The sequence below is a fragment of the Notothenia rossii genome, assembly GCF_949606895.1.
Source record: "Notothenia rossii genome assembly, chromosome: 2".
NCBI lineage: Eukaryota > Metazoa > Chordata > Actinopteri > Perciformes > Nototheniidae > Notothenia > Notothenia rossii.
Window position 1 is genome coordinate 31,621,844 of NC_136904.1, and position 24,367 is coordinate 31,646,210.

Genomic DNA, 24,367 nt, shown 5'->3' on the forward strand with positions numbered 1-24,367 from the left:
TCGTGCGTCAGCAATAGCAGCATTGATCAAGTTAAAAAAAAAAGTGGGCGAGGTCTTTATAAAGCTACTCATTTGTTAAAGTCTTACGCAAGAAGGAGGCCTCTTTTTTTCTTAAATCACGTGTGTCAGGAGGAACCAGAGCCAACCATAGAGCTTGGACTGTAAGCAGTAACAGCAGAGGAAAAATAGTGCCATGGAGATTCTAAAACGCTGCATTGCGCATACCATCCTCCAAGCCTGCCTTTAAACGCCCAATGTATAAGTCCTGTGTTTGGGAATGTATAGGCCTTTCAACAACAACAAAAGGCACAAACGTACTCGTTTGTATCATCAATTAAGGAAAAGTTGTATAAGTGTTCATTATAAACAGTTCAGGCCTCCTTGCAGAACAAAATAATTAAAAAAAAATACACAGAGCCGACACAAGGGAGGGAAACTTGTTTCGTGTTTAAATAGGACATTTTATTGCAACAAATTATTTGTGCTGAATAAAGCAGAAATATCTCCTCCCCTGTGATTGGCTGAGTCACACTGGTTGGTCGGACCTGACAGTCCAATTATAAACGTGTTAACGAAAAAAAACGAGGTAGTTGCTTAGCAACCACGATGTTTAGTTAGCTGTTTTTACAAGCGATATGCAGGCGAAAAATGGCATAGGAATAACATTTAATACAAATAATAATGATAAAAACCCATTGCCTAGTGGAATGTCTACAACATTTACTCAACAATTAATATCTAGCAAATATCCTATTTTTCTTTTTCTTAATGAATTAGTTTGAATAATTGTGCAACTTTTACCAAGATAAGGCTGGATAATGCTTAACATTAAAGAACAATGCTATGTCATCAAATAGTTTCAACTGAACCCCAAAGGCCTGTTGATACACTAAGATAAACACTTCGAAAAACATCTCATTAAAATAAAGAAGCGAATCTGCTGAGTGTTTTTAACCTTTTTTTTCACGACACCTGAGCAGGTTGGAGGCAGTGTCCCGGCTATGATTACTGCGGTTACACAGGGGTACCTCCGGCCGCTCGCTCACTGTGCACGCGGCGCTGCCTCCCTTGTAAATCTCCGGACGGCCCAGATAAGAGCTGCAGCGGTGTGTTAGCCGCCGCCTTCACTTTAATTACATTGTCAACACAGAATAATTGTAATTGATTTCTGCTCGTCTTCCAGAGTCCGCTGTACACGGACTAATGCACACACACGGCTATAGGGCCTAGGCCTACTCTACATTTGATTCCCTTGTGGATTTCAAAGAACTGACAGAACATGGGATGCTTTGTACACATCAGAAGAAAAAAGAGCACGTATATCGCAAATACGTTTCCTTCTCTAACGTGAGGAGAGTCCCTAAAATCCGTCCGTCTTGTTTTTCTCACAAACCTTTTTTCAATAGTTTATTTGTGAAGAGACTGCTGATCGAGGAGCTGAACTAACCTCCACGCGAGGGGTTTCTCGGTGTCTCCTCGTGCTCGTTAATTACATGAGCTCGTCTAATTAATTGATCCCTCCCACTGTCGCCTGACTGATAAGAAGTCGCATCCATCTGAATCGCCTGGGAAGCAGTGATTCAGAGGAGGAGGTCAGACAGGGGCCCGTGGCACCCATCATCATCATCATCATCATCATCATCATCATCAGTCTTGGACCTGCATTTCTGTTAGGGAATTTACGTAACAGCGTTAGAAAAACCGTGCTGTAATTGTACTAAGAATGACAGCTATACACGCGGTCTGATTTGTTCATGCAGCTGCTTTTTTTGAAACATACTCGTTTTTGTTGTGACTGCCTCATTCCAGGTAGTAGGGCAATTTAAATTATAGTCGGCCACTATTAGTAATACTCTAAATAGCCTACATCTTGATTTTGTAAAAACAACGTTTTTTTTTAGCAAAGTTAAAGGTGGGGTAGGTAATTTTGGAGAAACCAGCTCGAGTGCGCTAGAATTTGAAAATACACAGCCGGAAGAAATCTGCTACTTCCTTACAGAGCCCCTCCTCCAACACACATGAACGCGCACATGGCCAATGAGGGCACGAGATAAGTTTGTGCACAGATGGAAGGCTGACAGGCAGGTAGGCCATCCATTTAATTTAGCCGAGCCGTCTAAAATGATTGGTCGTGCTTTTTACAGTACTACGGCTTCCACAGATGACATTTTTTTATGGATTTTTTGTCAAAGCACTTAAGATATTCATTGCTATCGGGATGTTAAGAGCATTCCATGGAATATAAAAAAAGTGTATCTCGAGCCGGATTCTCAAACTTAGCTAACAAATATGAATCTTCCTTACGCCCTGAGGCAACATTTGACACTAGACATTAACAGACAACATTTTAAAGTAGTAATTCCACCACGTCTAAGGTAATTAATAGCTGACTATAAGGCAGTGTTTCCCCTATATACAAATAGTGGCGGCGCAGCGCCGCTGCTAGGGGGTGCCAGCCAGGTACCAACCAAAAAAAAAAAAAAATGTTTTGAATTTTTTTAACATTTTTTTTCTTTTCTTAAAATAATAATAAGTGGCGACCCTTTTTCATTTTTGATTGTTTGTTATGTGGATTTGTAGTATTTGTGTTACTGTATGTTCAATAAAGGTGTATTTTTGCTAAATCTTGAGACATTGCCCCGGACCCCCCTAGAGGATGTGACGTCCACCCCCCAATTCAAACATGTTCATACAATACTGAATACATTTGAAGCCATTTTGACGTCTATTACCTATGTCAATACGTTTCTGTTTTTGCAGTGTATTTGTCTTTTGTAGAGATTTTTCATTTATTCTTTACATATAAAATGTCGCCTAAAATCTCACCTAGGGCAGCAAATTGTCTAGAACCGGCCCTGGTACTAGGCGTCAAGAGCCTTTCTTGTGCAAACACATAGAAACAAATTGGCGGGGCGCACTTCGCACGCACTAAAAAATTCCACGCGCTCCGCGCTCACATTATGCTGGGCCCACATGCCTTAGCACCGCTGCTATGACTCCATCCTAGGGGAAACACTGTAAGGTGATTAAGAACATCTGCATGATAAAAGAAAGACAGCTGATTATAATTGTATTTCTTCAAGAACCACATATTCAACAGTTATAAGCCTTTACTTTTTTCCAAAGAATAGCCTGTATGCTCCATTTCATGTCAGTGTGCAGACCAGACTGTATTCAAATAATGGCAGAGGACACAGAAGTAGTGAACATACATCTCAAGAGATGCAGGCAGCAGGCAGCCAGCCGCAGTCTGTCACTCTTCCTCCTACTCCTCCTCCTCATCGACCACTACTCTATCCCATAGTCCAGGATTCATCATCTCAGGCAAAGAAGAAAAGGAACAAATATTTAATTGTAAGCAGAGCTTGCTCAATGAAGTATGTAAAGAGGCTTCAGTCAGCCTTTTTAAAGCTGAAATTCATTTTTCGTTGTCCCAGTAAACTCACGGAAGATGGATGATGCCTCCGGTGAGATATCATGTAGCTCAAAGTAGGACAATAAGGAGGAGAATGTGGAGGGAAATTAGGAGAAATACTTGGCAAAAGGACAAAATGTCTTTACGAAGAAATGGCGGACAGTTCGTCTCTGTGCTTTTCCTTTAGTTAGACATTTCGATGAGACAGGAGTGTAAAGGTGCACAATAAGAGTAATTTCAACTGTTAAGTCTGTGTGGATTTGGTTATTTTCAACTCACAAGACGTTTAAGTTTAAAACTGGGCCAAATTTTCAAAAGTTGAGCATTTTTTCGGACATTAGGTTATAGTTGTTTCAACAGACTGCATTTCAAGGTGCATCACATTTAAATTGAGTTAATGCCACTTAAAACAATGATTACATTTAACAATTTCAAAACCCTCCTTAAATGATGTACCAATGAATCAAATAAATAACAAACTCACAAGGAATCTCATATGTCAGCTGTTTTTTTTATTATTACAAGACACAAGATCAATTCTGAATACATGAATGTTCAGTTAAAAATGTGGGTTATATTTACTGTATGTTGTATCATGCAATAGCTGACATTATTGCAGGCTATAAATCAGTTTCCTGTCTCGGAGGTCAAATGTTACGAACAGCGAGCGCGGGTCCTTCTTGTTTTTACGCACAGTGATCTTTCCGTGGAGTTCCTCTCCTGAAAAAAATAAGAGATAAATATTAATCAGTGTAGTTCGTTCAAATTGCATAAAGGAAAAACCTTCACTGGAGTGTCCCTCCTCCTTTAAGTGTGAGTCACAGAAGGCCGGTGTTGAAGGGTTAAGTTGGAAAGATCTGGGACACGGTCGGCCATCCCTCCTGTGTGCAAATGTAAAATATGAAAAAAAAGCAGGACTTTGATTTGAGTTTCACGCTTTGAAGTTTCTCAGGACACTTGGTGGCAAATAAGATTGAAGTTAACTGTAAGACAGAGGGGAGAGTTGGTTTTTACCTCAAAGTTGATTTTGAAATGTCTTCCAATCAGGTGGCATTTATAATAATGGGGGGGAAGCCCAATAGCAGAAGACACATTCATTTAAATTGACAGCTGGAACAAAAAGATACTGTACTTGGACCATATATAGACACTGTAGCTGTTGCCATTTCCATATACTGATTGTATATACTCCACATGGTTCATAGGGAAGAACACTAAAATATACAAACACCTTCTGTATAAATAATGGCCCCTAAGCATGTTGATTCCTACCAAAATGATTACGTCCGGGTCACAAATAGTACGTTTTCTTTTGTAAATGGTAGCCTACGTTTAAGTCTTGAAATTGTTTGGTATTAGGTTTTTAGCAACCTTTACTGAAATAGAACCAAGTAAAACCTGTGCGGGGGAACAGTGTGGCTCATTGATGTATAATTCTAACAAATAATTAAATTACGATGTGTGTTTTATTTTCTCCACTTGGAAAAGGGTTGCTTTTGTTCTGGGATAGTATATATGTTAAGCTTCTTTCTTTTTTCAACAACATGTTTGAGAACAAATGGCTGAGAATAAGAGTTGTTGTTGACGTAGAGACAAATCAAATAATTAAAATCCTTAATCATAAAAAGAAATTCTGATTAGCATTCTCAGTATATATCAACCAAAACATCTACACCTTTATATAGTAGACTTTTAAAAAACATCAAAAGGCAGAAAAAATCAATCAGTGGGTTCATAATAAAAGAGAAATGAATAAATGCTCATAAAAATACATTTTCCTGACGCCCTGCAGCAGTACAGTGCTGCTGAGCTCAGGACTCTGCAGTACGAGCAAAGACACACACTGGTGCTTAATTATGATGTGTGTAAAGGCAATATGGTTAAATGTATGTTAATAAGCAAGATCGTGTGAGGGTGTATGTGGACGTGCTGAAGACTCCAGATGGCAGCGAGGAAGAAGTGCATTTACAGTACGACGCACGAGCGATCGAGAGGCCGGAAGAGGAGGCTGATGATTATGACGCATAATCACTCTGATTAACTTCACGTTTGAGTGCTGGAGGTAAATGAATGTTTACCCACACGGCAAACAAGCATCCTCTCACCCCCACCCTCCTCTCCGTGCTACACACTCTTCATAGCTGGAGGTTAAAAGAGGACGAGGAGAGAAAAATGCTGACTGACACTTTCTCCGTTGAAGCGTTCGCCATCACTGCTGTCACATCTCACTCGTTACCATGCCAACGCCGCTATCACAGAGTCTTTGCGGCTGGCGCCGCTCTCTGGGTTTGTAGGTCCATTGCAGAAAAATGGCAGATTGACTGTAAACTGCGGGTGCTTTAGTCAAAACTAGAGATAAAATATCCTGTTCAAAGTAAAAACTGTACATTTAAAAATACTGTCGTTGTACAGCATTAAAAAGTAACAAGAAACCAAACAATGGCAGAATCAAGACTTGGGTAAAGTATTTGCCATGGAGCTGTTGAGAGGGACCTCCTCAAAGTTCTCTAGTTTTCAAAAAAGGCACAGCATGCTTTCAGGGTAATAATCACAATGAATTTTAATAACCATATTGTGTAAAGACAAGGCTGGGACATCACCCCCTTGTAAGGAGCCTTGCCGGGGTATAACTACGGTAACCTCATTCAGGAAAGAGATTGAGGTTTGCCGGAAAGCATTTTAGGTAATAGATAGAGGCACTGCTTGAATGACTTTTTCAAGTTCAGAAGAAGAAAGAGACAGCTGTGTTTTAACATGACCGGATGACAGAAATAATTAGCAAATGAAAGTTAAAGGCCCAAACATTTAAATATCTGGCTTTCTGGCTGAGTGACTCAGCTTGTTACTGTACACAACAGTTTTAAATGTTGCAAGACTGGTACAGATGTAGTCTATAACACGAATGTAGACGGGGCCTATCTTCCACTCCATCACCAACTTGCATCGCATCCATGGTCAATCATTGACACGATACAAACCAAACTACAATTTCAATGAACAATTATGTGCATTTGAATACAGAACCTGTAGGCAGGGGGACATGATTTAGTTATCAAAAGTTTGAGCAGTCTATGTTTGCGGGTACACCCATTGGCTATCATCTGATGACTTTCGATTATTATTATTTGTATCTTATTATTATTTTAACTCTTAACCAAGTGAAGCCTGGCTACTTGGTAAACAATACAGCCCTAATTATGGTCTCTGAACTTTAACTTTGTTCTCCCATGTAAAAATGGCTAGCCCGATCCCAGAAGCTAATTTGTTGTTGGACCAATAGCCGATGGGTTGCAATGTTGACCCATCTGTAACGGAAACGTTCACACAGAGGCCTGGTTTGTGCTTTCTGTTTTGTTAAACACTGCTGATCTCTGTTCATAGGCTAATGTTAAGGATGTACAAAAAAAAACATATATTCAAACTCATTTGGATTTCTTTCATTTTATAGGAATATAAAAAAGTAGCCTCAATTTACCCTAGCTATGGTAACAGCAACAGAGCCCGATGCTCATGGGAGTCACTGATGGCTGCAGTCCAAACTCAAGTTGGCAAAAAGCTGTTTAAGGTCAAAGAAATAATTGTTTGACATTTGGTGAACTTTTTGGAAAGTAAAAGGTGTGGGACCAAGAACGTTTGCCATCAAAATAACTGCAGAAAAATGTCCAACTAACCCCTCATGTTTCACATTAAAGTACTGAAACATATCAACCGGATGTCTGCCGCGGTTCGACTTCAGCAGCTCTGCTGTAATCAGTCAGACCCAACTCCCCCTGGAAGAGGCTTCAGTAAACTGGCCACTCAGATGCTGGGAGAAAAAGTTAACCATGTGTGGAAATGAGTCGGGGAATGGAGGCGGCCTTTCACCGCGATGTCGTACATCAACATGCCAGTGTCATTAAGCACAACCAGGCCCACAGAAACAGCCGAACCCAGCCTTCCTCCATGAAATTACACTGGAAATACAAGACTCGCATTACTGAATAATTTCAACTGTTGTCATTTACATTCAACCAGTCACACGCCTACAGTATGTGTAGCTCCTGCAGTGGGGGCTGGAGGTGAAGTACTACAGTACTGAGGCTCAGCTTTTTTACAAAAAAACACCATGATGTTCTTCAACAGAGCAGATTGGTTAAATCTGAGTTTTATCTTAACAATATTTCCAATTAAACAGGAAATTCCAATTATTTTATGCTAGGCGTATTTACTATCGGTATTACTCACTGTCCCTCTCTATCAATAGGAGGGAAGGACTGAGAGCTACATTAGCTTTATGTTGCATTCCACAAATGATTCAAATGTTCATAAAAGCGTAAGGAAAAAATGTATACATGAAAAACAAAGTGAAAAAGAAAAAACATTTATCTACAATGCTCTTAGGATTCCTATCTGTTAGAGGAATAATTCAAGCATAGAATGCACCCACTTCCTCTTCAGCCCCTCTCTGAAACGGCACTGATGCTCACGGTCACATTTCAGACACATCTGTTTGATTTCCTCCCTCTTGTCTACCTTCATTTCATCTGTTGGTACTTCTCAGGCCTTACTCTTCAGGGAAGAGCTAAGAAGCCAAGCGGATGGCGGGTTAATCCCATGCACCAGTGTGTAGACAGAAAACCAGTATATTGAATTATAGGCCGGAAGAAGCTGAAGGTTGGCTCGGCCCCTGATGTTGGAAAGCTCAAGGACCTTCGGAGTTCAAACAAGGGGCCAGGGCGAGAGAGTTAGTGAGCCTGGACAGGTGAGAGCGGGGGGAATGGAGATTTGAATAAGCTACAGCCCCACTCGGGACAGGGGAGGTGACTCATGAAAGTGGGAGGCAACAAAAACCATCTGACTGTCCAATGGAAGTCCTGACAAGAACAAACGCCCATGGTGCAGGTAACCAGGCCACGGCCTCACCTCGAGGATCATGGGACTGTCTTGCAGGAGAAAACTAAATGTGACCTCCTTTTCTATGGTTACATTAAGTAAGGTAATGCTGTGAATAAATGGACCCTCCTCTTCAATACTGGTTTTACAGAAACGCATCAAAGCATGACAAATGATTCACTGTTTAATTTATTACGCTGCCAGCCGGGAGAATTTGCAGGGATGTTTTGTTCCAGCCTGCTGCGTGGCTTCTCTCTTCTGCCGGCACCTCCCACAGAAGAGCATCCTCGGAGTTAATTACTGCTGCACTCCTACAAACACATCAAATAGGATTCGTTCTCCACTTTGATAAATCACCACAGACAGTCGGTATTAGAACAAACCACTGGATGTTTTTGGCCTGCCCCTCGATACAGCCGTTCAGAGCTGGAGGTGCTTCTCAGTCAACACCAAGGAGGAGAGGCCAGTGTGTGTGTGTGTGTGTGTGTGTGTGTGTGTGTGTGTGTGTGTGTGTGTGTGTGTGTGTGTGTGTGTGTTTGTGTGTGTGTGTGTGTGTGTGTGAGAAAGTTTTATCATCTTCAAGGTGACTTTAGGAAGTTTCCTCTTACAGCCAGAGGGAGTTAAGTATAGAACTATGCAAGTACTCTTGTGAATTTCAGCGTGTAAAGGAGCAGCGCGTGTGTGTGTTGTAAAGTACTCCATAGGGGCATAGCAGGCAGCCAGTAAAGGCTGTTAAAAACTCAATTTCTGGTTTACGGCCCCTGGAGGAGGCTGTGGACCGTCAGGGTGCCGTTGTGGATCGAGGACATCAATAACCTGCCGCTCACTCCCTCACTTACACACTTCCACATTCCTTTTGTACTTTCTTTAATATTTTCCTCCTTAAACTTGGCTAGACTCAGCTATGGATAGGAACTGGCTGGTTCTGAGCTCAGACTGTGAACATGTGTGTGTTTGCATGTGTCAGAATGCCTTCAGGTAACTCCAAGAGCCCAAATGCTCTGCTGAAAGTGGTTTGTGTTAGGAAAATGTTTTTTCATCTTACATTAACAATTTTGTAAAAATGCATTTGATATACTTCTCACGGTGTATCAACTGTAGGAAGGCTATAGTATACAGACAAGGGGAAACAACTGCCAGCTGGTGGATTTGAACCATTAACATTTTGGCTAAGTGGCACTAATGCCCAAATGAAAGGTTGTATTAGCGAGACCCTCCAGAAAAACGCGGGCCAAAATCCTTAATTATGCGGGCTAAAATCATTGATTATGCGATAAAAATGCGGGGTTTTTATGTGATTTTATGCGGGAAAATTGCGGGAAGTTGCGTAATATGCGGAAAGTTGCGAAATATGCGGAAAGTTGCGAAATATGCGAACAGTTGTGAAATATGCGGGAAGCGGAAAAAAGGTGATTATTCTCCCGCACCCTGTTACTAGGCTACTACTGAATGAAAGGGAGCACTTTTAAAGAGTTGCTATGATAAACAAGCATACTAGAAGCAAGCTACATCACAGAAAGACACACACACACACACACACACACACACACACACACACACACACACACACACACACACACACACACACACACACACACACACACACACACACACACACACACACACACACACACACACACACACACACACACACACACACACACACACACACACACACACACACACACACACACACACACACACACACACACACACACACACACACACACACACACACACACACCTACCTCCTCCTCATTCTGTTTTCATTCTTTTTAATCGTTCGTTATCTGACCAGCTTCAATATTGTAGGCTACTCACCTCGTTTCTTGCAACCCTCGAAAGGGTTTTGGAGGTTGAAGCCTCTGTGAGCGTGAGTTGCTTGGCTTTCTTGTCCGCAGCAGAAACCATTTTTGAATGTTTGAGCGAATCGAAGTGGGTATTCACAGTCGATTTCCTTTTATGCTCCAACACACAGTTGCACGGGGTACAGAACAGTTTCCCCCCAATTTCGTGCAAGACATTGGGGTACTGCTTTGCCCGGTCTTTAGCTGAAATGTTCGTGGGTAAATGTGATGGATTCGATTTGTTCATCTTGGTGTGTGAATTCCACACCTTCACACGACGGTGTTTGCCTTCTGTGATGCGCGGGCTGATGACGTTGCGTCATCATCACTACTCGTCAAGACGAGTTAACTTTTTTATTTTTTTTCTCAACTTTGTGTGGAAAAATGCGGGGATTATGCGGCCTTTTGATAAATATGCAGACTTTTAAAAATCTGCGGCATTTTGCTGATTATGCGGGAAATTCTGCGATCGCAGAATCGCGTTTTTCTGGAGGGTCTAATTAGCTGTAAAGTGTCTCTACTGTAGGCTGTTTTGATTATATGTACAGCACTTTGGGTCGACCAAAAATCGTTTATAAATGTGCTATATAAATAAAAGTTGATTTGATTTGATTTGAAAAGTGTTCACCTTCTTTCGAGCATTAATGTGTTCGGTAGTGCTACATGGCTAGCTTTGTTTGCATGGTTCGTCCGAAATAAACGATAACTGTGATTTCAAGTTAATGAGCTAAGAAGCAAGGTATGGTCAGCGCAGACACCTATACCCCCTTTAAAATTGTTGGAAAATTAACCCCACTGCAATATCCGCCATATGCATGCGAACATTTTTGCAGCAACACAAACACGCCAAGAGGTGAAGTTATGCATGACGTATAAGACCCGTCTCCCTTCAGTTTTCAATTATAGGGAGATTAACTATGGAAACCAGACTGTTTCATGTTTATTTTGACGGTTCATTTTAACATGGGGGTCTGTTGCCCCTTTCACACCAACGCAGTTCCGGTTCTAGCTCTGTGCTAGAGCTTTTCTGGTTCGGAACCGGTTCTTCTTTTCAGCCCCCGCTTTGTTCACACTGCCCAGAGCCCGACTGGTGCTGCCGCTGCTGCGTCATGACATCACCGTTTACGTCGCTGAATTTCTACCCAATGGCGCTCAATACAACAACAATGGGGGACTGCGTCAGGTCGATGATCTTGTTGCTTTTAATCATACGAAGCCAGATTAAATTAAATAACGACTTCTCCAACCTTATACTTTTCTCCAGAGTGCCGTGGTTCATTGTGTATTCATGTGTTTCAGCGGCATTTACCGACCGCTGCAGTGCTGGCTGCTCTTCCACTGGAGTTTATTCTCCCGTTAACTCACAGCAGCGGCCGCTGTAAAGTATTCACTGTCTGACTCTCACACAAGCAGCTGATACATATCCCCAATTCCCCATAAGTGAATGTGTTTCAGTCTGAATTAACGCTGTTTGGCATCACAATGCTGTTATGAAAGTTTCTCTGGTATAAAATGGGGGATGTTAGCATAGCAACCGAAGCTAAACTGACTATCTTGACTACTTGTTGTTGCTATCCTATTTTTTCTACAGGCACATTTTACAGGCGTATTTTTCATTATGATTCTACTTGTGATAGTCGGACATGACAACCTGTGCACTGTGCAGCCCATGTATTGATTCCATATGATAGCTGCTATAATACAAAACAAAACGTCTGCCTGCTCTCCACAATGATCAATAACAGCGAACGGATGGTCAAAGTAAGGCACAAATAAACAGAATCACATAAAGCCTGGTTAGTGTTGCATGACTTTCTAAAGTGTGTTTTTTTTTTTATAAATGTGTGATTGCGTTCTAGTCACTTTGCTCAGCGCTACTGCTTGTTACACTTTTATTTGCCGTAGGCTACTCGCCATAAACTGTTAGCTCAGGTTAATCTCGCCCCCCTCTGACGTAAGCGTGACGTATGCGGTTCTTGCTTCTAGACCGACCATTTTTTGGTGCTTGAAACAAACCGGATTCTAGAGCAAAGAGGCGGCTCCGCTGCGCTGTGAACAGGAAAAAACTGTGCTTTTCAGGCTCCAGCTCCGAACCGGCCCTGGAACCGCGTTATTGTGAAAGGGGCAACATGGATTGACTCGCTTTTGTAGCCAGCCTCAAGGGGCCGTTTTAGGAAATGCGTTTTTTGTTACTTATTTTTGAGCTTTGAACTTAAGAAGAGAAATAGGGAGGGAAAAGTTATTCATGTTGTAACTTTGTGATGTGTATACATACAGTATTTGTGAAAAATCAAAAGGAAAACAAAACACCAAGTCTCTTAGTAAGGCATTGATCCTTCACAAGGTGTTGATCCTAAAACATTGGTCAAGAATCACCCATAGGTGTCCTACGTCTTTGAAAAGTAACTGGAAATGCCACATGTATGATATAATTGACATCATGTTCATCAAGCGACCATTCAGAACTTTCTCGAGCCCTGTACGGATGCATCTGCATTCATGATGTTTCTCTGCTCTGCACAATTGAAAGAGGGAACAGAGCCTGACATTCTGCACCAGATAATAAAAATAAATCTGTCTCCGTTTCGCCCTGCAGCTTCCCGCGTCCGTACTGTGTTAGCATACTGTCGTGCTCAGCTCTCAGAGTCAGCTGTGTTTATCTGAGCCAGCGGAGCGTGAATCCTGCGATAGCGTTAGAGCAGCGTCAGAGGTTTTGATGTTCTTATCGCCCAGGCTGAGCGTGGCTAAGGGCCCGTCGGACATCAAGCATCTCCGTTCCATTTGTTACAGTCGACTCAATCTAATATCTGGTCAGCAAGTGGACAGCTCACACAGAGGCTCATCCATCCCCACATCAGCAGACACAACTGCGATTCCCACTATGATAACGAGCACAGAGCCAGAGTAGTAAGCATCTTTTATAGTTTTGTTTCAATGGTAATAATAAAAACATATATTGTCCTGTATTTAGTTAATTGCTAAACCACTCAGGGATCAGGAAGGTACTTCCTTGGATAAATACCGAGTATGTATACAGTTGTACTCCAAGTATGAGTTGAAAACTATGGATAGAAAACCTCCTGAAATCCTCAAAGTCTCAAAAATGAAAGCCAGCTTGAAGTGCCTTAGTTATTTTTCATTTTGCCTCAAAGTTTTTGCTACTGTTTGTTTCACTTTGCGTTAAAGCCAAACTGTGTAAATTTTTTAAAACAGACAAAGTTGAAGCTTGAAGATATAGATTGCCACAGTGACACGTCCTAAAACCCATAAATCTATCGATACGATCTACAATTCGAAAATTATAAAAGTAGGGTAGACATGTGGATATTATCCGATTGAACAAAACGTGATCCGTCTCTTAAATGTACTGTATGTCAACCACAGACCTTATTTCGAGCTATTTTCCAAAATCCTATGGAGAAATTGCATTGCTTTTTTGTCGAAGGAACCGGAAGGAGTTTACTTCAGGGATTTAGGACGCGTCACTGTGGCACTCTATTGCAACAGTATAACAAGATATGTCAAATACTTAACAGACACTGAAATACCTCAAGGCCAAAACACTGCTTTCTGGTAATTGTGAGAATCAGTTTTGTTATTATTGTTTTGTTTTTTAAAAAAAGTTTTGGGTAGTATCTGCCCTGTTGGCAATGCCAGATTTGATCAAAATGGTAAAAACACGTCTGCTAAAGTTATCAGGTTTGTGCCCAGATGATGACACACTAAAGTAAAAGAGCAAAATGTGACACAAGATGCTCAGCCATGTCTGCTGGAGTTTGAACCTGTTATTTCAGAGAACAATTATACAGCTACACCTCACAGCTAAAACGTTTAATATTCTCTTAATCTTCTCACACGCTGATTCTATAAATATTTCACTGGTCAGTTGCAAAGCGCTCCTCTTGTAGCGTGTCATGATTCAGAGAGCTGCAAGCGGCTATCAGATGAAGTTTTACATGCTGTCTCTGATGGCTGAATGTGATTTGTTTTGATCCCTCGCTGTCTCTGTGGGTGACAGATAACGGGTGTCAACCAGCCTGACTACATCTCCACCACAGACAGATTACCTGCCGCGGCTCGCTATGACACACTACCAAGCTCCACGAGAGGAAAATAAAATCATGAAAGAAAGTAAATCCATACCTCGCAAACATAAATGAAACACATAATGGAGCTTATCCACACATGCAAACTCTTGGACAAGTAATATGTTCATGAGAGTTGACAAAGTAAAAGATCTTAATGTTCTGTTGAAAAAACGGTTTGTTTCCTAAAGGGAACATGGACTGTGTGTTACTGACCTGCTTGAACAGAGAAAGGCTTCTCCAGTAGGAAGATTGTCTGTTTCCAGTGTGTCTTTGTTGCCTGAGGACCCGTGGAGAACATCAACTAGTGCAACATAGGGAGAAAAAAACAGCATTGGCGTCACAAATAACGCTCCTGACAGCTAGGAGCACTTTGTCACATTGTGGATTTTGCAAAAACTAAACCACTTTTAAATGTTTAAGCACATAAAATCTATTTTTAGTAATGGACCACTTTTAAAATTAAATTTGGATAAGTTTCTGGAAAATTCGACAGAAAACAATAGCAATGAGCCCTAATTTGAGCACATAAGCAACCATGCTATGCAGAATTATGTAGTTTCTTGTGAGCACATATTCAATAGTTACAGAGAGCAATACAATTTAAAAGTGGATTATATTTATAAGTAGTTCTTGTGTAAAGATGATATTTTTTAGGAATAAAGAAAGGAAGAAGAAGAAAAAAAACCTGTTTTTAAAAACAGGAAAACCTACTGGAGATCCTGAATGAGTATTGTTGAGCTTTAAAAGGAACAGCACAAGTCCTTGGTATCAATCTTCTACTTTGTGGTGTCTGTTACAGTCAATCCACTCTTACACTTCTGTGTCTAAACCTTTATAGCCTAGCCTGCACTGCAAAATAAACTTAACCTGCATTTATAAAGCAAACAGATAATAACATGATACATAGTTGCCCCCTTAGTTTTCTGGATGATCCATAGTATGCAGTTTGAGTCTCAGGTACAAAACATTTTTGTGCAATCAAAAGGCATATCTGTATTGCTCATGGAGCTTGGCATCGGCTGTTCCAACTGGCCGGCTCTGTTGGGTAAGTGCTTATATCAGCAGTCGGCTAGGACGCCCGTCGATTGCCTGCGAACGCCTCAAGGAGGAGGGACACGCTAAAGCGTGAACATAATTGAGTTTCCGTTAAATGGCTTGGCTGTTGCCGATGCTGCTTACCTTGTTGCTGCAGCCTTTGTCAAAGAAAATGTCAAAGTAGCCCACAATTGCCTGCAATGAAATATGAGGGGCGTGTTAGAATGTGACAATATAATAAACATCTGGATTTGTTTGACTACATTGCAACCCTGACATGCAGAGCTGAGAGAGGCAGGACGCAGAAAAACTCTCAGGGTTTTAATGAGCAATGTAAGCTAAATGAGCTGCTGTGTTTAGGAAGAAGGCAGTAAAACCAAACTGAGAATAAAATTCACCCTCAATTATTTACAGGTATCTTTTCACTACTTACCAACCCTAAAGACAAATAGGAATGTTGGTTAGGTGGCTTGCCATGCTCACCATGTCATTGTTGTGTGTGTGTGTGTGTGTGTGTGTGTGTGTGTGTGTGTGTGTGTGTGTGTGTGTGTGTGTGTGTGTGTGTGTGTGTGTGTGTGTGTGTGTGTGTGTGTGTGTGTGTGTGTGTGTGTGTGTGTGGTCTGGAGAACTTTGTTGGCTACCCAGTTAAAGAGACAGTGGGTATTGACTCATGTGAGAACTGCACTCTGCAACCCTCCTTCCTCTCCAAACCAACGTGGTTTCTCCTTTAGGCTGAGTCAACAACAACTTTGCTCACCTGGGAGACTTGTCATTGTACAAAAGAAACAAATTATGAGGCAGCCGGCAACAACATAAAGGCAATTTTGCTGACAAGAAAAAAAGGTTGGTATGTGAAATTAGCAAAGGTGGCAACTTTGGTGACAGCGTTGCAGTAATGTGAAAACTGAGGGGGGAAAAAACCAGGGGGAACAAAATACCAATGTGGTTTTGTTCTAACTGAATATGATTGTGTGTTCAGCTGAATAATGCTTAATAGGGTAAAGCTAATTACAGAACTGACATATCTATGCTCCATTATTAAAGAATCAATTTAAATGTTGATAAGAGTTTTGAAAACCAAGTAAGGAGTAACCGACTAGTCTGAAACTGAAAAAAAGCTTATTTTGTTGTTAGATGTGACCAAAAATGATACAAGTATGTACCTTCATATTGGGTTTTAAATGTCACTAATTGCCTTATTGGAAATGGTGTCTTACTTGAAAAAGATACAGTCTACTGATGTGGATTTACAGAGCTATAAACACAACTGAGTGAAACCAATTCACACATCCAAAACAAACTGAGGGAAGGTCCAGGGCCAGAGTGCCTGCAGGTGACCGCTGTCAGATATGTGAGGTAAAAACTAGCCCCCAGGCTCGTCTTCCTCCCATTTCTCCCCCCACTGGAGGAAGAGAGGCACTCTATCAATCTCAGGAGCGCACTTGTAGTGGCAATGATGCAGAACTAATAGCTTTTAATCCTGACGCAGCTGACAACTTGGAGGCCAGCTCTCCGAGACAAAGAAGAGCCGAATCAATGCAAGAGAGGGAGAGTGCAAACTAGAGGGACAGAAGAGAGGAACGGGAGAGGCAAAGACAGGAAATAACACAAGAAAAGGTGAAGAAATGTTAAAGAAATAGGGGAAACCAGGATAGGGGAGGTGGCTTAAGAAAATATAAAGGCTGTGGAAGTGGTTTCTTTTTTAGAGAAGCTAAATCCAATACCATCTGTTCACAGCTTCAGTAAAAGTCTCACAAATTCTATTTTTAAAAATGTGCATGCAAAAAGAGCACATTTTCACAAAGCATTCACATACAGCACACATAAATATACACACATGCAGACTTGATAATCATGATGCCATCAGAAGCCATGTTCAACACACTCCCCGCACAGAGGCTTCAATCAACCTTTATCGACTGAGACAGGCGGGGGCGGCGCGCTAACTCACAACTAAACCGCCAGAAAAGAACCCAAAGTGGATAAAAGAGCATGTCAACCCAATGCAATTATGGCTTTTAATGAACGTTACAGAGAGGCTCGGTACTGAGGTAATTAGGAAATTAGCAGTAATTACTCGTCAGGCAGAGCGGATTCACCTCTCTCAGCCGGAGAGGCAGAGATCATCCTCAACGCGCCTCGCTGATGACAACGCCTCGTAAGCGAGATTGATTGTCACTTCTACATTGTGCAACTTTCACACGAGCAGCGAGACGGGCAATTAACATTTAGGCCACAGAGTGAAACTTGCAAATACAAAGCCAGCGGAGAAGTGGGGCGCCTTACTGCTCCATTAAAATGACATTGAAAAGAATAAAAAGGTATGCCACTTCCTCATGCATAACACACAGAGGTAAAAGACCTTGATGACTCACAGCTGACACAAACAGGACAAAGCCTACAGTTGGTGATCACAGGCTTGTATTGCTTTGGTTTAAAAGTTGTCTGAGGGAAGAATCTTTGTCAAATTTCTTGGGGGCCCTTTAAAGGGATTTAATGGAGTCTTTTACGGCTCGCAGTAAAACGGTACAACTTTAAATCCAGCTGTTATTCAACTGCAGCTATCTTTGCTTGATAAGATTTAAAAGCCACTGTGTAAAAAAAACAGTAAATGTGCTGTATTACCAAAACAATGAGCTAAAAGAGAATTTATATAAGCAGCCCTTTCCCATTTCACAGTCATATGATGTATTGTTTAAAATTAGGTCTGTCAAGATCAGGGCTGCCAACACTCACGCATTGAGCGTGAGAGTCACACAATTAACCCATATCTCACGCACTCACGCCACAGTTGCCTTTCCTCACGCCAAGTTTTCATCCCAAATAAATGTATATAAATATAAAAATAAAGTGAAGGAACAGCAAACCGAGCGGTCTACGAATTGAGACGGTCTTCTGGCTTAGTTCAGTAAAGTTGGAACGATATTGGAAGATTCTGATTTCACGGATCAATAACTCATGAACAAAACGTTATTCAGACACAAATGACGTCTCCTAAGTACCGTGGTAAGGTTGACAACGAACTACAATCACATTTTGATTTTAAAAAAGCCAATACGCGCCGTCCTCCGAGCTGGACACATTACATTGGTCTCTATCCGCAGCCGGAGAGGAAACGAGTGCTCTGCTCAGGGACCGTCTGCAAAGTGCAACTCCGAAAAAAGAGAATACAATAATATTCAATCACTATTATACAGCTTATTACTATCAAACTCACTGCACACATCAATAGTCTCCTGTGTGTCATTCATCAAGGAGTTTGGAAGAATATGCTTTTGAATAATTGTGGGGAATATTTATAATGTAAAATCTTCAATAAATATGGCATCATCTTCAATAACTTTACTATTATACAGTATATTTCTACCAAACTCACTATTTGCATTGTTGTTGTTAGCATCTGGTTAGCTTAACGGATATTAAAAGCTGTTTCTAACACAATGAGAGGGAGAGCTCTGTCCTGTCAGACTGAGAGAGATAACTACAGCTCAGTGAGGTAAGGGACTCTCTGTTTAGATAGTTATCTTTAGTCTAGTTATCTCAGTGGGTCTCAAACGTTTTGGTCACCATTTATGAGAATAAATGAAAAACAGTTATACTATATGACAGTAAAACAAGAATACAGTTTAAAGGGTGAGTGATTTGTAAAATATCCATAAAGAAAAAGAAAATCTGTTTATAATTCAGTTTCATATGGGTGTTGAGAGATGTATCCTTAAATTCATTTTGCTCTCAAAATGCACCAGGTTGATGCATTTAACTTCAATATTTAAAAAAAAACATCTTCCCGGGGGAGCATGCCCCCGGAGCCCCCTAGAGGTGGTGAGGACTCCCCCCACTTGTAGCACTTTACCTCTGCTTACACCTATATGCCATTTTATATGCTGTGAGCTGGTTATCGAGCCTTCATTGTAAGAGTCGCGGGTACACTGTGTATGTGCGTATTCCACTGTAGCGCCCGGTACATTAATGGGAAACCCTAGTTTGTACATGTTCATTACATTTGTAACACTGTACACATGAACGTTTCTTTTTTCGGTTCACCAAAAGAAAATCTCATTCCAAGCTGAACTCAAATGTTGGCAGCCCTGGTCAAGATTAATCTAGAAACCTTAAAAGCCTTTCAAAATAATTAACGCAAAATAATAACACTACCAAACTTCCTACCGTGATTACAGCACGGATGTTTACAATGAATTTCATGGCAAAGAAAGCCGAGAAATTGGCGGTGACTGGAGACCATTGGACATCAGTAAGAACCATCTCTACCTTGGTGTAACTGCACACCTAATCCATGACAAATGTTTGTCACAAACTCGTTCTCCTAAGGTGAGGGGATAACGGTGGAAAGGCGTTTTTTCCAATCCAAGTGATAAACAGTTTCTTGAAGTTGCACAGGAGTGGTACATAGCTGACAGGGTAACCACTGTAAGAGCAGATAGTGCTGCAGTTTAAAAGTAGCACCAAAAATGCTACCAAACAAGCACATGCTCTGTGTAGCGCATATTGTACAGAGCAGTGGCTTTCCGTAACGGCGTCATTGTCTATGCTTTAGCTAAGTGCCAGAACATTTTAGGACTTCATGCCAATAATTCAAAAAACATCTTATAACAAGGTATAACAAAAAAATAAAATGGTATTTCTCTTACCAGTTTGTCGTGTATGTTTTATTACAACAGCACACGTGTATTTACTAGAGCTTTAAACTAGTGATCAATCATTCATTTGTAATCGATTGACACCACTAGTAAAAATGAATGCAGTCTTGTTAAACGTTTTATTATTTTTATATAAATGATCAACCCTGTTATTATCTAATAATTCCTGTCATCTCTGACAGATTGAGGCCTCTATATCCGAGCACATGATGGAAGAAGGGAGGGTTAAAGGAGCAAGAGAGACGGACAGACATTAGAAGGAGAAGAAAGGGTAAACTTAAAACAGAGAGACACATACACACACCAAAACAGCACAAATCAGAATGAGAGCTTTTCATTTTCATCAGCATTTAGCCTTGGCCCCCCGGCTCTGCTGTGATAAGTGATGACAGTGGACTTCCTGGCGGCCCACTGAGGGGGCTTCACACTGCAGCTCTCCGGCCCACATTCTCTGAGAAGAGCGGGGGGAAAATTAATAATTATCATCATGGATAACACCAACAGGGAGCAATTCATCATCGCTCCCCTTTCGCCCGGCTGTGTGTCAGCGAGCTGCGTGGCCCGGCCAGATACTATTATACGACGTAGGGAGGGGGGGTAGGGGGGAGGTAATGGGAGGGGCGCTGGGGGGGAGGGAGGGAGCGGGACAAGAGGGGGCTAATGCGCTTTTGATGGGGTTTATCCAGGCGCGGAGGCTTCAAGCACGACCGCCTCACACACAGGCGTGTTGGTGTGAATACAACCCCCCCCCCCCATCTAACGTCCTCTATCTCCCCCTCATCCAGCAACTGCTGCCACTCCGGTGAGGTGGAGCACCAATCCACCTCGGCTACAGCACACCTCCAGCCGGACATTGGTGTTGCCTCTCAGCATTTTGTTTACTGTGACAGTTACAGTAGGGCCAGATTCACACAGCTGGCTGGGGTAAGCTGCATCACTGAGCTTTGTTCAGGTAATCCCAAATAATTAAAACACTGGAATTTTAATTAAACCATCTCAAATTCTTCCCTTTGATGAACAAATGTAACCAAACAGAAGAGAAATTCTTATAGGCACCTCATGGTCAACATGCCATATTGACAGTGTTGTGCTAGTTACTGAAAACCAGTAACTAGTTACCATTACTAGTTACTTCATTTCAAAAGTAACAAATGCGTTACTGTGAACCGTAACGCATTAGTTACTTAAAAAAAGGGCTCCCATTAATGCCCTTATAACCTTCATTCGGGTACTGTTATTGCATTGGAGAATAATACAATCTGTTGATCAAGAAATAGCAATAGAAATAGTAGAAATAGCCTGCATGTGTTCTACAACATACCGTCCAATGGCTTTATCAACTTTTCCCTGGCCAGCAGTCCCTCTGTTAAAATCCAGCCGCTGTTGCTTAGGTGGAGGTGTAGTGGCGTCGGATGAGTCTGGGTCTGTGGTCTTAGCTACTAGCTTCGCCCCAGCATGTTGTTTCTACAGATGTTTCAACAGATTTGAATTGCTGTTTTGGGCAGTAGATAGGATCTTTGACCCGCCAAGACACAACTTACATTTAACTAAAACGTTCTTTTCTTTGTGCTCGACAAAAGTGAAATAGTGAGAATATCTCCAGGCGGAGAAACTCGACTTGAGCTCCGCAGCCGCCATGACAGTCTTGTTAGTAAACACAAACACGCCCACAGCGCGTCTCCGCATGTGACACAGGAAGTATCTAAGTACAATTACTCAAATACTGTACTTAAGTACAATTCTCATCTCTGTTCGCCTCGCTGTTGGCGCCGCTCACCAACGTCTGGGAGACGAGACTATATACAAAAAATAACGGAGTAACGCACCATGTAGTAACGGTAACTGAGTTAAAAAAATAACGCGTTAGAGTACTAGTTACTGCCAAAAATAACGGCGTTACTTTGTAACGCATTAGTCCCCAACACTGTATATTGGTGCTTGATAAACAGAGAGTATCAGAAGCAAGAAGATGATTTGTGTCTGTAAGTTTTCAATAGTGGTATTCACCCATCACCACTCTTGGTAAAGGCTAAGTTTCCTACAGCAGCTATGCACTTTAGCTATAGCTATACAGCTGCAGGGATTCCAGATGACAGCTGTCTATGTTATGATTTGGAGAGTTGTGGGTGGCCAATGCTCCTTTCCATGATGTTTGCAGTTCCTTACAATCCCAACTATCCCTTACCATTCACGTGTTGAGGGATACTTGGCACTTGTCACAAGTATTTTAAGCCACCCAGTTGCCACTAAATAAATGCTGGATCCTAATAACCCTGAGGATATTGTTTATATAGGAAGAAATCTTCTCATCTTAGAAATTCAGAATTTTTTTCGGGCTGTTTTCTCCGGGGTTCAACTAGCAGTATCTTGGTTGTAGGTTCCTGAAGGTCCCTGGTGTGGTGTCTCTGGTGTGCCACACAACACAACATCTTATCACAAGCCCTCAGCCCACTTCTATTATGAACCCGGATTCGATAAAGACAAAAAACATTACCGTTTGTCACTAGAAATGTCGAAGACTTGCTTTAAAATATAAAAGAGTACTACAGGTTAAGGGATGCATTCTAAAAAAGTTGTCTCATGATGCATAGTTTTTAAAAAAGGGTCTAGGTTTATGTGGAAGAACCAGAGATATGGTATTTTTAAATGCATCCATTGAATAATTCCAATGCTTGACAACGGAACGACTGTTGAGCAATTCCACCATGTAATATTCTTGAGCAAATAACAGTGAACAAGCAGTATGCTTATGGAGAGCTGTAAACGGACGATGTGCAAATCATTCACTTTAATTGTATTCTCGGATGTTGATATAAATCAACAGATGTCCAGAGTAAATAGCTTGCTGAAACAATTCTTGATTACAGTTAGGTGATACACTTCATCTGAATACTATACTGTCAAGAGTTAAAGAGTATTTTTCCATATTAACAATTCCCTTCTTAATGTGCAGAAAGTCAACCTTGAAGGTGACGAGTGCCTGCCCCATCAGTCCAGAAGGCCACCCCCCCACACACAATTTAAATGTGATGGAAAGCAGGTTAAAGATGGATTGCAGAGACTTTTTCCTCTGTAGCTCGACAGTAGCTACATCAGCAGCAGTGAGACAGCAGTGAGACAGCAGTGTCAGAATGAATTACAGACAGGAACTTATTCTCTCCCGCCACACCACCAGCATACATCATGTTCAGCCTCTGGGAAGGGATGAGGCTCTTTTTCTACCTGATCTACAGTTAAGGTAAATGGATCACAGAGCTGTAGGGGCTTAAACAAAAAAAGGTATAGATGCCCTGAGAGAATTTCTGATCCAATTTTTGATAAAACTTTCAGCACTTGCACAGTATATGACGTTTTAAGCTTTACGATTTGCAAAGGCAGATCGGATGTACAGCATACACGATGCAGAACATGTGATATGTAAAAAGGGGAGGCAAGAAAAAGAAGGATTAAAAAAAACGCAAGAGCGAGAGGATCTGTCTTGTGCGTGAACGGCGCAGACGCAGGGGTTGTGCTGTTCATTTAATGCAAGGTTAGGCAGGCTGAGCTGATGAATGGACTGTCGGCAGGAGAACAAAAGCAGGCGCTCCATCACAGGAAGAGAGGCGCACCAGCTCTCCCTCACCCATCCTTGAGCACTGGTCCAGGAGCGGTTTACCCTTCACACACCCTAACCTTAAATACTACTGAGGAGCTGCAGCCAATACTGACTGCAGATCAGTATCTTTATGGTAGCATCGCCCCACTCCTGCAGGTCAATAATCCGTCTGTAAATCCTGAGACACGCAGGCTGGATACTGCAGGCGAGTATCTAAAATGTGGACAATTGATAACTTCTACACAGAATACCTGCATTGTAAAAGCCAGAAACAGCTGGATAAAACAAGTATGATAGCACGAGCAAATGATAAATCATACACACCAAGACACATACATTACATGCTCTTTTAACAGAGGACAATTGCAAGCATGAAATTGCAGCGAGAAAGCACAAAGTGGTTGTGCATCTAAAAAGTCTAATAAAATAAAGATAAAAAACTGAAAAATAACAGCTCTGTGCCATGCGGTCTCATCATCTGTTTTGCTGCAGAACCCCTAACATGACTGTACTTACGTCCTATATATAGAAACTGGATGTTTTCAATTACAGAGCCGAAAAGACAGGAAAAATGAGAGGATGTTTACAAATCCCATTAAATTCACTGGCCTTATCCAGGGAGCACAGGCCAGATAATAACCACCTATTGATTATCCATTAAACCAATACACCAGACAGTGCAGTAACTCTGCAGCACGACACAAAGCTGCTCCAACACAACGGGCTTTTCTACCGGCAGATCACTTCTCACAGTGCAGAGCGGCAGAGGCTGCAGTCGTGAGGCTGTTCTATAGACGGAGAGAAATGTGCCGCTGTGAGAAGTTCAGGGGAAGTGGGTTAGGATGGCTGGGGGCGGT

The 24,367-nt window shown here is 41.6% G+C and overlaps 1 protein-coding gene across 2 annotated transcripts in view; it reads right to left on the reverse strand.

Moving 5' to 3' along the window:
* Positions 1-3,907: 3,907 nt before the first annotated feature.
* The window catches only part of prmt3 (protein arginine methyltransferase 3), a 70,837-nt gene continuing 50,377 nt past the window's right edge, over positions 3,908-24,367 (reverse strand). For both annotated transcript variants that reach the window (XM_079662464.1, XM_079662463.1), the window contains exons 14-16: positions 15,402-15,452; positions 14,436-14,523; positions 3,908-4,135 (exon numbers count right to left, since the gene is read on the reverse strand). In XM_079662464.1, the coding sequence (XP_079518590.1) occupies positions 4,026-4,135; positions 14,436-14,523; positions 15,402-15,452 (249 nt within the window). In that variant the 3' untranslated portion in view covers positions 3,908-4,025. The remainder of the gene's footprint in view (positions 4,136-14,435; positions 14,524-15,401; positions 15,453-24,367) is intronic.